The sequence below is a fragment of the Rutilus rutilus genome (genome assembly GCF_951802725.1).
Source record: "Rutilus rutilus genome assembly, chromosome: 25".
NCBI lineage: Eukaryota > Metazoa > Chordata > Actinopteri > Cypriniformes > Leuciscidae > Rutilus > Rutilus rutilus.
The window spans coordinates 1,488,578-1,505,402 of NC_140229.1; the positions used below are offsets into that span (position 1 = coordinate 1,488,578).

At 39.9% G+C, this 16,825-nt stretch overlaps 1 protein-coding gene across 2 annotated transcripts in view; it reads left to right on the plus strand.

Moving 5' to 3' along the window:
- Window positions 1–16,825, plus strand: part of unc5cb (unc-5 netrin receptor Cb) — a 205,056-nt gene that overhangs the window by 105,809 nt on the left and 82,422 nt on the right. For both annotated transcript variants that reach the window (XM_084400255.1, XM_084400256.1), the window contains exon 3: window positions 4,210–4,353. In XM_084400255.1, coding sequence (XP_084256381.1) covers window positions 4,210–4,353 — 144 coding nt within the window. The remainder of the gene's footprint in view (window positions 1–4,209; window positions 4,354–16,825) is intronic.

Below are 16,825 nucleotides of genomic sequence, written 5' to 3' on the forward strand. Positions count from 1 at the left end.
TATTTTTTTGTAAATAAAAATGTAAAAAAATATATATTTTTATATAAATTTAACCTGTTAAGCTGCAACCCCACTTTTGAAAAATCCCCAGAAATGACATACCCAAACTGAAACAGATACAGTTCATGAACCCTTTTCATTAAAAGCACAAGTATGATCTCATTTGAAAGCTGACACCTGGCAGTTTATTGTAAATGTAGAATTAATTATTGTCATAATGACAAAAATTGTTATAAATAGCTTCAAAGTTTTGTAAAATTATTAGAAATTAATTTTTATGAAACATCCTCATGAAAATAAAATTGAAGTTGGCACTGGAGCAATCTAGAAATGCACTACAGCTAAAGCCATATGTCTAAACATTCTATGTTTAAAATCTGAAGATAATAAGTCCAAAACTCTGTATTTGGTTAAATGTTTTTCAAGACCATGTCAAATGACTTTATTTTGATTTGACGCTAAAATGCTACTGATGTTTATTGTCATCTTCTAACCATCTATCCAGTATATTGTCTCTATTGTTTTGTGGTGCAGACGATCCCCATTCAGTCTCAGTCTCCCCCTGCACACATTCACACCTCTCCAGCCTGGTTATGGCTCTAAATATGCATTTCTTTTGTATTATAGCTACTAACGACTGGCTATTCACAGGCTATTCATAGGGTTTCAGTCCCTAATTTCTTTTCTCAAAGTTTACCCCACATTTTAAACTGTATCAAATGCATTTCTTGAATAAAGACACATTTCAGGTAGCATTCAAAAAATAATAAAAGTATAACTTCTAGGTAGCAGGTGCACCTAGGGCTAGCTAGCATGTTAGCTTAGCACACCATCAATACACGACAATTTATGAGATTAAAACCATGTTTGTGCTCTTAACTTACTTTTTAACGCACGTTGAGTATTTTAAATAATTTTCTGTGATCTAATTTGGCTTCAGATAAAAAAATCAGACAGAAAATATACTATTGGATAGTGTTCTGCACAATGATAGTCTATATAGATTAGCATTACATTATAAATATAATCTATTATTATGAAAATACCTGGCATGGCTTGAAAAACACAGGTAACTCAAATATCAGTGCAATCATGTTTATTGTCTTCAAAACATCTGTATCTGCATGTTACAGCGCGATCTCTGTAGCTTTGTGTGTATCAGTGACGTCCTGGAATGTCACATGGTCATGGCTCTTCTTCATGTTCCATATATGGACTATTATTGTGCATGTAGCGCCCTCAGGCTATTGGTATGAATTAAAAAACACAGTATCGGAATACCAAATGCTCATAAAGATTACATCGACGCATTTGGGTATAAATTCAATAAATATTATTCCTGTCTATAGAAATATGATGTAAATCTATGAGAATCTATCAATATTTCTCCAAATCTGCACAGTTTTGAGCTAAAGCCCTGAAGGACGTTGTTTTGTGTATCGCTGTCATGACGACAGCACGGAGTTTTTTATGAATGAAAGCGGCTGACGCGCATAATTCATATTAAAGGTATCGACTCATTTTTTCATTTCATAACTCCTGACACAAATTAAGACATAACTGTCACTATGAGTTTCTCAGAATACAATAGTGGTCAAATACTGAAACTTGAGTATTATATCTTTTTAATTATGTATAGTTTGTCAAGGTATAACATTAAATCTGATAGTAATTTTGAATTAAATAAATAAATAACGCTTCAGTGCGCGGGCGCACTGGCAACGGTTAACAGGTTAAATATACATATAGTTTTTATATGTATATATTATATGTATTTATTATGTATATGTATGTATGTATGTGTATATATATATATATATATATATATATATATATGTATATGTATATGTATGTATAGGTTTTATTTGTTTTATTTTATATTATATTTATTGTAATGTAATTTTTTTCTTTGGAATAAGTTATATATTTTTTATATTTTATAGTGATTTATTATTTTATCATTATTTTTATTATTTTACTATTATTTTAAATATTTTTAATAATTATTTATATTTGTTCTTTTTATAATTATAATGTATTCAGTTTTATGAGCTTGTATATGAATTTGTACTTTTAAAAGTGGATTTGTCACACTGCAGGACCTTTTAACATGAACGTTAACATTTTGCATGTCTTAAAATGTCTTAGTTTATCTTTGTTGTGAGGGAGTTAATGGCACATGTGATTGTAAATGTCTGCAGATGAAGCAACAAGCAATTAGTATGTAGGAGAGCAGAGAAGCCACATTTGCATAGAGGATTACTGTGGCTTTATGGCTCAGGCTGCTGCCGCTGGCAATGCAACCCAATCAGAACCTGTGCCCGAAACGACCAAATCAGATCCTGTGCCCGAAACGACCAAATCAGATCCTGTGCCCGAAACGACCCAATCAGAACCTGTGCCCGAAACGACCCAATCAGAACCTGTGCCGAAACGACCAAATCAGATCCTGTACCCGAATGACCCAATCAGAACCTGTGCCCGAAAGGACCCAATCAGAACCTGTGCCCGAAACGACCCAATCAGATCCTGGTCCCGAAACGACCCAATTAGATCCTGTGCCCGAAACGACCCAATCAGAATCTGTACCCGAAACGACCCAATCAGAACCTATGCCCGAAACGACCCAGTCAGAACCTGTGCCCGAAACCGACCCAATCAGATCCTGTTCCCGAAACGACCCAATCAGATCCTGTTCCCGAAACGACCCAATCAGAACCTGTTCCCGAAACGACCCAATCAGATCCTGTGCCCGAAACGACCCAATCAGAACCTGTGCCCGAAACCGACCCAATCAGAACGTCGGGCTCGACTCACACCGACACACACTCGCTCAGACCGATTCAGCGTCTCCTCTTACACGCTCATCCAGAGACAGTGTTTAATGTTTCTGATTCGATTAGACGCTCTACATCTCTGTATCCTCGCCATAAATGATGAAATATAGAAGGCTAAAGGCATAAAGAATGAAGACATGGGTTGTAATGTAGCGTTTCGAGAGGAGAATCCGGGCTGAAGGCAAACGTTGGTTTGTTGAGCGGCCAGCGGCCAGATGAACAATAATCAGAGGAGTTTAGCAAACAGGATTCGGGCTGCCATGACGTTTCCAAAGACTCAAAACAGCTCAATCATCCTGGCAGTCGATCTGCTCAAACACAGATGAGCTCCACACTCGCAGTAAATCACTCCTCTCATGATGATCTCCACACCTCAGCCTCACGGGTTTGTTTATGACGTGTGCTGTTCTGTGACGGCACAAATTAAAGCATGTACGTGAAGTATAAGGAATGATAGAGACGGTACGAGAACGGAGAAATGACAATGCATGGATGGATGTGGAGGTTGTAGAAGTGAAGAATCAGCTGATCTTTATGATATGATGACAAAATGCAGCTTTATATAGAAAAGTATATTATAAAATAATTATACAGATGTACATTTTAGAGTGGCCTTTTATTGTGGCCAGCCCTAAGGCACACCTGTGCAATAATCATGCTGTCTAATCAGCATCTTGATACGCCACACCTGTGAGGTGGATGGATTATCTCCGGCAAAGGAGAAGTGCTCACTAACACAGATTTACACAGATTTGTGAACAATATTTGAGAGAAATAGGCCTTTTGTGTACATAGAAAAAGTCAGCTCATGAAAAATGGGGGCAAAAACAAAAGTGTTGTTTATAATTTTGTTCAGTGTATAATATATGATTATGATAAATATGAGCTAAAGAGCCATTTATCACTCTGATTTTACCACGATTATGAGGTGTTAGGATGTGTGGTAAAATCACTAAGGCTTGACTATTGATCTAATTAAATAGTGGCAAATCAGTTCTGTTACTTAAACATGTGATCTTGACAAACAGTCTTTCAGTCATTCCCTGTTTAAGTAGATAGAGCTGAAATAACTGGCTGGGTTTTTATATATATATATATATATATATATATATAGTAGTCAACATTTGAAGTGGATCAAAACCTTTCATCAAAGTTATACATGAATTTTAATAACCATTCTTGTCTTGGGACAACTTTGATGAACTTTTTTGATCCACTTCAAATGTTGACTACTGTATATATATTTATATATATATATAGATATATAGACACTTGAATTACAGCCAGAGGTCAAAGAGTATGAGCGTTTGACTGCAGAACCTCGATGTCTCAGTGTCAGTGACACTTTGTGTGTGTGTGTGTGTGTGTGTAGGTTTGGTGGTTCGGGAGGCCAGTATCGAGATCACCCGTCAGCAAGTGGAGGAACTGTTCGGTCTGGAGGATTTCTGGTGTCAGTGTGTGGCCTGGAGCTCAGCGGGAACCACCAAGAGCCGGAAGGCCCACGTCCGCATCGCCTGTGAGTCCACACACACACACACACACACACACACATACAAACACACACACACAAACACAAACACACAAACACAAACACACACACACACACACACACACACACACACACACACACACACACACATATATACACACACACACACACACACACACACACACACAAACACACACACACACACACACACACACACACACTAACAACACGTGCACAACTCCGACATAAACAGGAACTCATTCTGATGTTTCCTTTCGTTGAATTGTGCGACATTTACATTCTTGTGGTCATTTTCCCTGTTCAGTGTTACTAAACAAAAGCACGCATCTATAATCTCACCAATCACAGCGCTCTGTGTTTATAAACAGCTGCTGATCTCACTCTTTCCAACAATTCATCTGGCATCCCTCATGCAGACTCCACCCTTTTCCTAAATAGTTTATATCCACGGGCAGAACCCGAGCTGTCCCGTGTCTCACTATAGTCTCGATACGGTCGCTGCTGCAGACACTGAGGCACAGACACACCCGATACAGCGACGCCAGAAGGGTTTTGTTCACTTCAGTCACTCTAACGACTCAGTGAATGTGACTTATTAAAGCAGGGATTCAGAAAGTTTTTTTGTCAGCTAATATTAGCCCTTTGAGCTAATATTTTATTATAATATTTTAGTATTTTATTTATTATTTTATATATATATATATATATAGTCAAATCAAGTCAAAGGGGTTTAGAAAACCCTGGATCAGAATTTCCAAGCCTTTCTGTTTGTCACTTTCCAACAGAGAGCCGTGGCAGAACGAGATCAAGCCTTTCTCAGCGTAAAGAGCCGCTGGGAGCAGATTCTGCTGCACTAACATGGCGCTCATTCTTAGTTTAGATGGAGGAGTTCTTCAGTGTGTGTGTGTGTGTGTGTGTGTGTGTGTGTGAATGAGAGATGCTCTTCGCTGTGTGAAATGACTCAGTCACGCTAGATGAACAGCACAGGTGAGAACACACACCACTAATACATTATCTTATTGTTGTTCTCCGTGTCTGCAGTCGTCCAGCAGTGAACACCTCGACTCGTGTAGTGAGAGCTGTGTCAGTCAATACTCCTCTACTGTCATAATTCATCCACAATCTGCTGATCTGGCTTATTCACAAACACTCTTTATTGCTCGTATTTGTCTGAAATTATTGCACATGCTTAAAATCATGTGACCGCCACTTTAGACAGTGCAATAACCTGAAATGCAATGCAATAAAACGACAAGTCATAAATCACATCTTTTTTATCCTAACCAGCCATGACATGCAATAAGTGAAATCTCATTCAAAATCACGTACACTTTTCTTTTCTTTTCTTTTTTACAATTAAAATCCACTTATTATAACATACATTTTTTTTGAGAATGGTAATCTTTGTTAATCAGGTTATCAGGAAGTCACTCACTAGACTAATTAGTTTAAATCAGTCCAATGAATTCAGCAAGACTAATTCAGACCAATAAAGTGACTCTTTTGATTGATTCGTTTAAAAAATTGGTTCTTTTGTTTGTGAGTCACACTACACTGTTCATGCTGTTTGTTTATTTTTTAGTGCAGTTATGCATTTAGCAGATTATTTTATCCAAAGCGACTTACAAAAGAGGAAAAAAGGCTATTTGTAAAAGAGCCAACAATATTCGTGAAGCACAATGATAGGTTTATTAGACAACTAGATTAGGAACTACATTAAAGTCGGCATGAAACGATAATTGTGCTAGTCTTTTCTTCCCTATTGTGACGTATATCCGAGTGAAACGCTTCTTGATCGAGAACAAATGTGGGCGGGGCTTGATTTTGTCTGCGGGGAATTGATTGGATGATTGTGGTTTGCTATTGGCTGATCTCATGTGAGTGACAGGTTGCCCCGCCCACATCATTAGAGAAGAGAAGAGATGCGCATGCAAGAGGAAGATATTCTGAGTCAAGATTACCAGGAACATGAATTTAACACAATAAAGATAAATAATTTAGAATAAACACTGCAATATTCCATAAAAAAAAAAAAAAAGAATTGTCCATTTCTCTCTCTCTCTCTCTCTCTCTCTCTCTCTCTCTCACTCTCTCTCTCTCTCTGACTCTCTCTGTTTCTCTCTCACACACTCCTCTTTCTCTCTCTCTCTTTCTCTCTCTCACACTCCTCTCTGTTTCTCTCTCTCTCTCTCTCTCTCTCTCTCTCTCTCTCTCTCTCTCTCTCTCTCTCTCTCTCTCTCTCTCTCTCTCTCTGGAGACTAATGGAAACACCAGTGATCATTTACCCTTTTCAGCATCTTGTATGTGACAGATGTTTTAATCAGGGCCTGAGTAACACTCCAGAGCGATAAATAAGCAGCGTTTTGTTGTTGTGGAACGGTGATCAATGGAAACGCCATAAAGTTCAGGAGCTGTAGAAGGCTCTGCGCTCTCATTGAGGATATTAATTGCGAGTGTGATTTGTGAGCGTGTCGCGTCGCCACTTCCACCGTGAGTTATGAGGGGACGAGCTTCGATCTGGACACAGATGCTGTTAAACACGGACTCACACACAGCAGTGATTTACCTCAACACAACACACTCAACTAGACATATGACCAGAGAGAGAGAGAGAGGATAGCATAGCATACTACTGTACTGTACTACTCATACTTGTCCTGCTGGATGCTTTCTTTCACAAGTAGGTCATGCATATGGGATATTTGCATACTGTACATGGTATACTATATATATTAGGGGTGTAACAATATGTCGTGTCACAATATATCGCAATACAATAATGCAACAATATGTATCGTGGATGGTGATAATATATATTGTGGATAGTTAGGAAGTGTTAGTGTCAGTAGTACATTAAACTACTATATATAATGTTGAATATAATGTATAATAATGCAGTGGGGGAATATGTGTGGGTCCTGATAATGCCAAATGTCTGATGTTACCAGTAAAAGTGGCCGACATTATACATTATTTTAAATATATCTAGTCAGTGACAGAGATCAAGCATATTCATCTAAAATAATCCTGTTTTCAGCTTCAGAATCATGAATATTGTTATAATATAGTATCGCAATAATATCGTATCGTGAGTTCTGTATCATGATATGTATCGAATCGTGACACGAGGGTCTCGTTACACCACTAATATATATATATATATATGCAGCAATCATAGGCTTGACAGCTATTCTGAACACAGCATCAGTGTCAGTGTGTGTGTAACGAGGGCTCGTTTGGTGTATCTGAGCACTAGATGCACAGCTTCACTTTAGCAGAGGTGAGACGGGAGAATTCAACTATGTAAATGGCCCTTAATTCACTGCCTTGTGTAATTTAGCACAAGTAGCCAAAGACATGCAATTAATGTAATTGTTTTCATATGCGTCGACGTGTGCGGGCGCAGCTTGGCAGAGGAGGCTCATGGGAGCTGAGCTGTGCCCGCCGGGTTCAGCCGAACACAAGTGTGGTCGAGGTTGAGAGCTGATCTGGCCACGACTCTTTTAGTGTCTGAGAGAAGCCGTCATGATCTCAGCCAACACAAGCTGTGATGAATTCCCCCGAAGCCATTCTTCTGTCCGGAGCCAACAGGAGACGTTCTGTTGTGTGTTTCACACATCTCCTGTAAACTCCTCTCGTTTCAGTTTTATACAGTGGCAGGTCTCAAAGTAAACTCCACTTTCTACATTTTTGAAAGGAAATTTTAGTGTTTCATTCTTTTGAAAAAGTACTATGTTGCTATGGTGATTTGGGTGGTTGCCAGGGTGTTGCTCAGGCGCTTACTAGGTGTTTGTGAGTTACACAATGAGTTTTAATGCATGGTAGGGGTTTGTTTAGATCCCTATGAGCACTAGTAATTGATTTATTGACTTAACATATTTAGAATGTTTATTAGGTTATATAAAATATTGAATGTTTTTCAATATTTCAAGAAAACCTGAGTGATGCTTGCCTGTGCAAAACTCACTATTGTGTTGCCAGGGCGTTGCTAAGCAGTTTCTAGGGTGTTTTTGAACTGTGTTATTGTACAGCAGTTGCTACAGTGTTTTGGTTTGTTGCTATGAGGTATCTCTGGTACTGTGGGTGGTTGCTATGGCGTTGCTAAGAAGTTTAAAGCTTTTTTCCAGCCTGTTTTGTTGTTTAACAGTTGCTACAGTACAGTGTTCTGGGTGGTTGCTAGGGTACTGTGGGTGGTTGCTATGGCGTTGCTAAGAAGTTTAAAGCTTTTTTCTGCCTGTTTTGTTGTCCAGCAGTTGCTACAGTGTTCTGGGTGGTTCCTATGAGGTTACTAGGGTATTATGGGTGGTTGCTATGGCGTTGCTAAGACGTTTAAAGCTTTTTTCCAGCCTGTTTTGCTGTCCAGCAGTTGCTACAGTGTTCTGAGTTGTTGCTATGGGGTTACTAGGGAACTGTGGTTAATGTAGCGTTAAGATGTTTAAAGCTTCTTTCCGCCTGTTTTGTTGTTTAACAGTTGCCACAGTACAGTGTTCTGGGTGGTTGCTAGGGTACTGTGTGTGGTTGCTATGGCGTTGCTAAGAAGTTTAAAGCTTTTTTCTGCCTGTTTTGTTGTCCAGCAGTTGCTAGGGTGTTCTGGATGGTTGCTGGGCGGTTTCATAGAGTCTCAAGTGAAAAGAGCCAAGTTTACTACGGTTTACTTACGGTAAAGTTTTCTGTTTCAAATATGTGCTGTTTTTAACTCTCCAGGTGAGCAAAAGAGACTTCTGTCTTTCAGAAGCTTCGAGGCCTTTGGTGAGATTCAGCTGAGTGTGAAATGCTTGTAATTTGTTTATTTTTTCTGTTATGCAGCCGAAGTTTCAATTAATGTTTGATGTGAGTTCTTGCACGTATCGAGACAGAAACGCCCGTGTTTCATCTATCGTCTCCAGCCTTGCATTAATTTATAATAAGCAGAAAGGTTGTGTACCGCTACATATCACAAATGGCATTGTAATGCATTTTGCCCATTAGAGGCGGTAATAAATTCAGCGTGTGTGTTTGCTCATTTCCACCATGTCCAGCTCTACCTTGCATTATTCACCACTCAGGTTTTGGCCCTGGAACGGCACAAAATATGGATCGCATTTTGTCAAGAACCCCAAAGTGCTTTAAATCGGGCCGCCCAGTTCAACCGCTACTGAAGGAGTAGTTCACTTCAGAATTCAAATTTACTGATCATTTACTCACACACACGTCATCCAAGATGGTCATGTCTTTCTTTCTTCAGTCAAAAAGAGGTTTTTGAGGAAAACACTCCAGGATGTTTCTCTATATAGTGACTTCAATGGGGTCCAACGGGTTGAAGGTCCAGATGTGAGTCTCAGTGCAGATTACGTAATGTGTGGCGCATCACAGAGTTCTGCAAGACCAGCATTTGTGGTTAAAAAGTATATAAATGTGTATTTTGTTATAAAATGTCCACTGGTTTGTCTAGATGAGACTCTTATTCCTCGGCTGGATCGTGTCGAGACTTTGAAGCTGCACTGAAACTCACATCTGGACCTTCGACCCGTTGGACCCCATTGAAGTCACTATATGGAGAACAATCCTGGAATATTTTCCTCAAAAACCTTCATTTCTTTTCCACTGAAGACATGGACATCTTGGATGACGTGTGTGTGAGTAAATGATCACGAAATTTGAATTCTGAAGTGAACTACTCCTTTAATGTGACAAACCCAGTGCGCTACACACCAGAACAAGCATTGAGGAGAAGCCTGATTCAAACTCGGAAACTATTCAGAGACAGATTGGACGAGAAAACTTTCCTCGGGACGTTTGCCAGGATGTAATGAGTCAGTAACAGGAACATGCGATTAGTGGCTGAGAAACACAAGCTGCAGTGCCAGTGAGCTCATTTCAGACCCGAGCATCTTTACTTTTCAGACCCGAGCATCTTTACTTCTGTGCCTCGTTTTCATTTAACGAGGTGCTTTCTTTCGTTTCTTCAGTGTGAAATGTTGCTGTTTGTGTCAGGTCACCTTAATTTACACAGCGCTTTAACAATACAGATCGTTTCACAGCAGCTTTACAGTGATAATAGGAGATTAAAGTAACAGAGATTGTTTTGGCGTTACAGCAGCTCTAGAATAAAGTTATGTTAATGTGTGCATGAAAGCATGAAAAAGCTCCAGTTCTTCTCTATATCAGTGTCAGTGTTTCTGAACTCCTGAAACGCCTCCATTGAAGTCTTGAGTTTCTTCCGGGAACGAACACGTCACAATAATCCTCATTATAATAATTCATACGCAGAATAAAGGGGCGGGGCCTGGTTGAGTTAGTTAGTAGTGTGTTGAACTGGTAGTTATGGTAAGGGGGCGGGACTTTCCCAAACACACTCGAAGCGCTCGACCAATCACAACACACTGCTCCAGCCGACCAATCAGAGCACAGTGTGCTTTTCAGAAGGAGGGGCTTCATAGAGACAGGAAGTAAACAGAGCGTTACTGACAGACTGGGAAGAGAGGAGCCGCAACAATGGAGAATATGAGGAAAATAATCAACATTCAAGCAGGAAAACCTGTTCTAGTAGAGCCTGAAAACAAGATGGCCTCTTTGATTCATCAAGATAACACTGAGAGCGACTGCAGTGTTTCCTACTAAAGAAGGCAGAAATCCAGTCTCTGAACTGGCGTGAGCGGTGGACTGATTTGCAGTCCGTCGTCTCAAGCTCACGTGTGTCAGAACACAACACATTAATTGTGCCACGATTGTGTGTGTGTCAACCGGGCCTCGAGGGAAGGTCTGTAATGGAATGAAAACGCTGGTAATTGGACTGAGTTGTTTAGACTGCCAATCCCAGCGCCGAGCGGAGACTGACTCACGCTTTAAACCTCCAGTTATTACTGTAATGGCCCCCGATGCGCTCGCTGACGACACACACACACACACACACACACACACACACACACACACACACACACACGTGGACGTGCAGCGCTCATGTCCGTGTGATAAAGCTGTTTCTGACACTTTTTTTCTAATGTGGAAACATCATTTCATCCAAACAACTAATGTTGCTTCAAAAAATAGATTGTAGATGCAAGTAAAGTAGTTAAATTAATCTTAGACTTATTTATCTGTTCCATGTAGAATAGTATATATTCTGACTCAAATATAAGTTATTAAATATACGCTTCCTTTAGCCTGTTCAGTTCCACATGATTTTTGAGTGATGCTAACGAATGTTGGTAACGATTCACTAAAACGGGCCGCTCAACAGAACCGACCCACATAAATGAATGCGTTCACAACTCTAACAGCGCTTCTGCTGGTTTACTGAGATTAAATTAAAACACTGTAATAATTCACAATGCTGCTTAGTTTTATATCAGCAGCCAGACCACTGTAAATATGTCTCATAAATATTTGATATGTCAAATTTACTACACTATTTAAAAACCACTTTTAAACATGTATGAAATAGGGCTGTGTATTGGCAAGAATCTGGCGATACGATACGTATCACGATACATGGGTCACGATTCAATATATTGCAATATATTTCGATACTGTGCATTAGGCGATATATTGGGATTTTTTTAAAGTAGGACTATAATTTTAGAAAAAATTATATAAAAAAAAAGACATGATGTGCATAAAAGTCAAAGAAGTTTACTTTAGGTTAACAATTCAGTTCACAGAAAATCAGACTGCCAGTTTGGTATTGTGGTTCACAGGTTCTTATTATAGTGAGCAAATTTGTATATTTCTCAAGTAGGCCATAATAAAAGAAAATACAGAGCCCCTGTCACAATACAAAACAACAACGTGAACTGGACGAAAATGAATGAAAGAGAACAAAATGAATGTGTCATATAGGCCTATTGAAATCAAGTTTTTATTTGATAAAAGATTTTAAAAGAACTGGACGCGCGAATGAGGCAAATTAACGTCTGCCGCGCTAAACGCCTCATTCGTGCCACAGGACCTACAGACGCGAGTAAACGCGTCTTTGCATTAACTTAACATTGAAATCACTCGCGCCAGACACTCTATTCGCGTTTGGTGTGAACGCAGCTTCACGGTGCGCGTCCACTACAGCGGCAAAACTACGCTCGGTGCCGCTGGCAACGCTGTAACGTCTCCGCTTTGGGGTGTGTCTGTTACGAGTGTGTTTGTTTTTTTCAACACACGGACAGTATAATCATCATGCACGCGATTACATTTAGAAATAGACAAGCTTTGTTTCCAAATGCACCAAGCAAAGATCCTTTCAATTTTATAAACCCAGCCAATATAATAACAATAAACACATCCAAAATAAAATCTTTAACATATATAAACAACTGCAAAGCATCTAATTTGTAAACAAAATGATTTACGCACTAAATCCATCATAAACTGCCGACCGCGTTTTTCGCTTGATATTTGCATAAAGTCGAGAACTGCCCAACCTTTTGACGCTCTCAGTCGCTCTCAACGCTTTCTCCGGTCCTGCACTGCTGAGCGTGAAGCTCGACTTCCATGGAATGAATTGAAAACGCTTGCTCCGCTCGCTCCGTGCCAGTGGACACGCACCGTTCGGCGAGCCTTTTAAACAACATAAACGTGAACCACCGTCTTACCATGAATATTTTTGGACGTAAAAAAAAAAAAACAGTATTGCAAAATAAAATATCGCGATACTCATGTGTATCGATTTTTTCTTACACCCCTAGTATGAAAGCTACTGTATATATACATACTGTGTGTGTGTGTGTGTGTGTGTGTGTGTCTCAGCTGACACTGTTGTTTAACATCACAGATGATGGGTGTTTTGTCTTGAGAGCAAACGGTTTATTCTCTTCAGATCGTTTGATGTGATTTGACGTGACGTTCATGCGGCGGCTCTTCTGTGGCATTTCAGTCGTTGAATGTAATAAGTGATCAGAATAATGTTGTGTTTCTTCTAATATTTGCTGATATGAATAGACAGCCTCTCTCTCTCTGTGTGTGTGTGTGTGTATGTGTGTAGTGTTTAGTAGTGTAGGTCATGTACACAGGCTGGCAATCCGAGTGTGTGTGTGTGTGTGTGTATGCGTGTAGTGTTTAGTAGTGTAGGTCATGTACACAGGCTGGCGATCCGAGTGTGTGTGTGTGTGTGTCCGTGGACTTTGCATTGGGGGGGGATTTCTAAGACAGGGGAAAAACAGCAGCGATGAACTGTTCAATCTCAGCAACCACAGGAAGCATGTTTATGTTTATGTTTATGTTTATGTTTATGTTTATGTTTATGTGGAGAAGGCGATGTTTCCTGAACCCACAGAACTGTATAATCCATAACAATTTGTTTTAATCTGTTGGATTATTCAAAAAAATGTGATTCCTAATGAAATTTGACTCAAATAATGTGGAATCAAATAAAATATATAAAGTGTGTGTGTGTGTGTGTGTGTGTATGTGAGAGAGAGAGAGAGAGAGAGTGTGTGTGTGTGTGTGTGTGTGTGTGTGTGTGTGTGTGTATGTGAGAGAGAGAGAGTGTGTGTGTATGTGAGAGAGAGAGAGTGTGTGTGTATGTGAGAGAGAGAGAGTGTGTGTGTATGTGAGAGAGAGAGAGAGTGTGTGTATGTGAGAGAGAGAGAGTGTGTGTGTGTGTGTGTGTGTGTATGTGAGAGAGAGAGAGAGTGTGTGTGTGTGTGTGTGTATGTGAGAGAGAGAGTGTGTGTGTATGTGAGAGAGAGAGAGTGTGTGTGTATGTGAGAGAGAGAGAGAGTGTGTGTATGTGAGAGAGAGAGAGTGTGTGTGTATGTGAGAGAGAGAGAGTGTGAGTGTGTGTGTGTGTGTGTATGTGAGAGAGAGAGAGTGTGTGTGTATGAGAGAGAGAGAGTGTGTGTGTGTGTGTGTGTGTGCGTGCATACGTGTGTGTATATATATGTGTGTGTGTGTGTGTGTGTGTGTGCGTGCATACGTGTGTGTGTGTGTGTGTGTGTGTGTGTGTGTGTGCTGTTGGCAGTCTCTCTCTGTTGTGACCTTGGTTTGTTGTGAGACCCGCAGGGCAGCTTCTGTCTCTGATTTCGACAAACCCGCGTCCTTCATCTCTCGTCTCACTCAGCGCCGTCTCACTGAGCGCTTCTCTTCAATGACGAACATCGGCCTTCAGGAGGACCGACCTGATGATGATGATGCGCTCTCGAGACCATCTCAACGCCTCCTGACCTCACGTCACATGCATGAGGCCATTCAGGGCCTGAATTTCATTTCGGAAAACTTTTCAAAGTTTTCTTTCTTTAAAAATAATGTCCAGTCAAACCAAAAATTATTCAGACACCAGATATAATTTTTTATATGTTTTCACTAGTGTGTGCAGGACACTATAGTTCATTTATGTGAGTGAGGAGAGCAAAATAAAGTAAACTGTGACATATTATACCCAAATATTCTTCATACAGAGACTACCAGTAAAAAATTATCACAATTTGGGAGCAAAAATGATTCGGACACTTTGAGCTGATCATGTTTCGCTGAAGTGTTTTGTCTTTAATTGCTAATGCTCTTTTTACACACAGACTGAACAAAATGAAGCATTGCTTGGTGATTGGTTGAGCTAAACTGGTATTATCTAATTCACCTTTGGCTAAGCCCCGGCCCCCTTAGTTACTGTTGCTACGTCCGACAACTTCATATTGTTCGACTGTGTCAACACGGTGGCGGTAACGTTAGTCACCTTCAAAACTACCACAACTACCACACAACATTAACGTTAGGTGTTTGTATCTTGAATAACAAAGTTAGCTAACATCCAGCCTCTAGTCAAAACATACAATCCTGACTTACGTGATAACTAAACTATCGCTAAGCTTGCTTGCTAGCACCTTGATTCTTCATTAATTAGGGTAGAGAACCGAAATCATAACCTAAAACAGCATAAAACTGTCTAACTAGTATAACTTCACAGTAAGGTTAAAAGCAAAATGTACCTAAAGCACACAAAAGTGTGCTTGTTGATCCTTGAGGGGTTTAGCTGACTGTGAGGACGTCCACACAGTTTAATCCAAAGATGACACTTGTCAGGATTTGACTTCGGTTTTGGGAAGGGAGAAAAATGGACACCCCCCTCCAACCTCTCTGGGAAACGCGTATATGTGTTATAAATGCCCCAGGCACAACGTTTAACCATATTTTTGATAAAACTACGACGGTAATAGCCTGCCGAGACCAAAAATATGAGACGCCTGTGTTAAAGTCAATGGAGCGCTGTGAAAAAGTGTCGGACCTCTGTGGGAGCTCGTTCTTGGCTGCGCTGTGATTGGTCAATCTACATTCTAGGGTGTGGCTTAGCCAAAGGCGAATTGTGTAGTTAAATTTAACAGCTGACAGATATTCAACATAATTCATGTGTGAGACAGTCTAACAGAAGGACGGACAAAACCAGTCAAATATCAACTGAGTTCTGCTCATATTTCATTACCATTTTCTAAACTATAGCGAATAAACTGATAATGTGAGAAATGTTGAAGGCGTCTGAATAAGTTTTGGTTTGACTGTATATAGCAGCCCTGTGTGCAACAATAATTCATATGTAAAAGCACAGAAGAGCTTCCGGCAGCCTGTACACTACCAAACTTCCCATGATTCCCTGTACCGAGAGCACAAACACATGTTTCAGAGCTTCTGCTTAAACAGCAACCCAACTTGTTTATCATAAAGAACACACTGTATGCCAGTTTCTGTCCAACACAACTATAACACTCTGTTAACAACCACTGGCTCAGTTTCATAAGCGTTATTATAATCCATCCATCAAATATGTATGAAACGTTTCTTTTATCCTGCCTGCATTGACTCCAGCAAACACGTCTCCTGTTACGGCTCGTTTGGGTCTTTGATTCGGCGCCGCAGGTCCAAATTTAAGCAAATTCTCTTTTGCATGTGAGCTGAGAGAAATATGATCCCAAAAACAGGCCAATTAACACAAAATATGATATTTACTGTGAAGAAGATGAATCCTATTTTTAGCTATTAAGCTTTTTTACGATATGGTATTATTATGTTCACGAGTTTCTCAGTCATACTGTAATACAATCATATGTTTTTCTCATTAGTATTTCTTTACTGGTTTTTTTGTTACAGTAATTAATTGCTAATTCTATTCTAATTAACATAAATCACATTGCAGCAAATATTACCATGATGAATATGAATTTGCTCAATTGTCATGAGTATAATGTCTTGATGGATCTAAAACTGGCTTGATTTTCATGATGATAAATGTCAATTATTTTACCCGAAGCGCAGAGAGAGAGATGCGAGCTGAAGTGGTTCTTGACGTTTTCTGTGAGATTCTCCCAGATATGAGGAGTGTGTGTGTGTGTGTGTGTGTGTGTGTGTGTGTGTGTGTGTGTGTGTGTGTGTGTGTGTGTGTGTGTGTGTGTGTGTGTGTGTGTGTGTGTGTGTGTGTGTGTGTGTGTGTGTGTGTGTAACGCTGCTCAGGTCGACCGCTGCTGGTGAATGTCTGGATTAGATCCTGTATCCCAGAGTTCCTGGAGTTACAGAGTCTTAC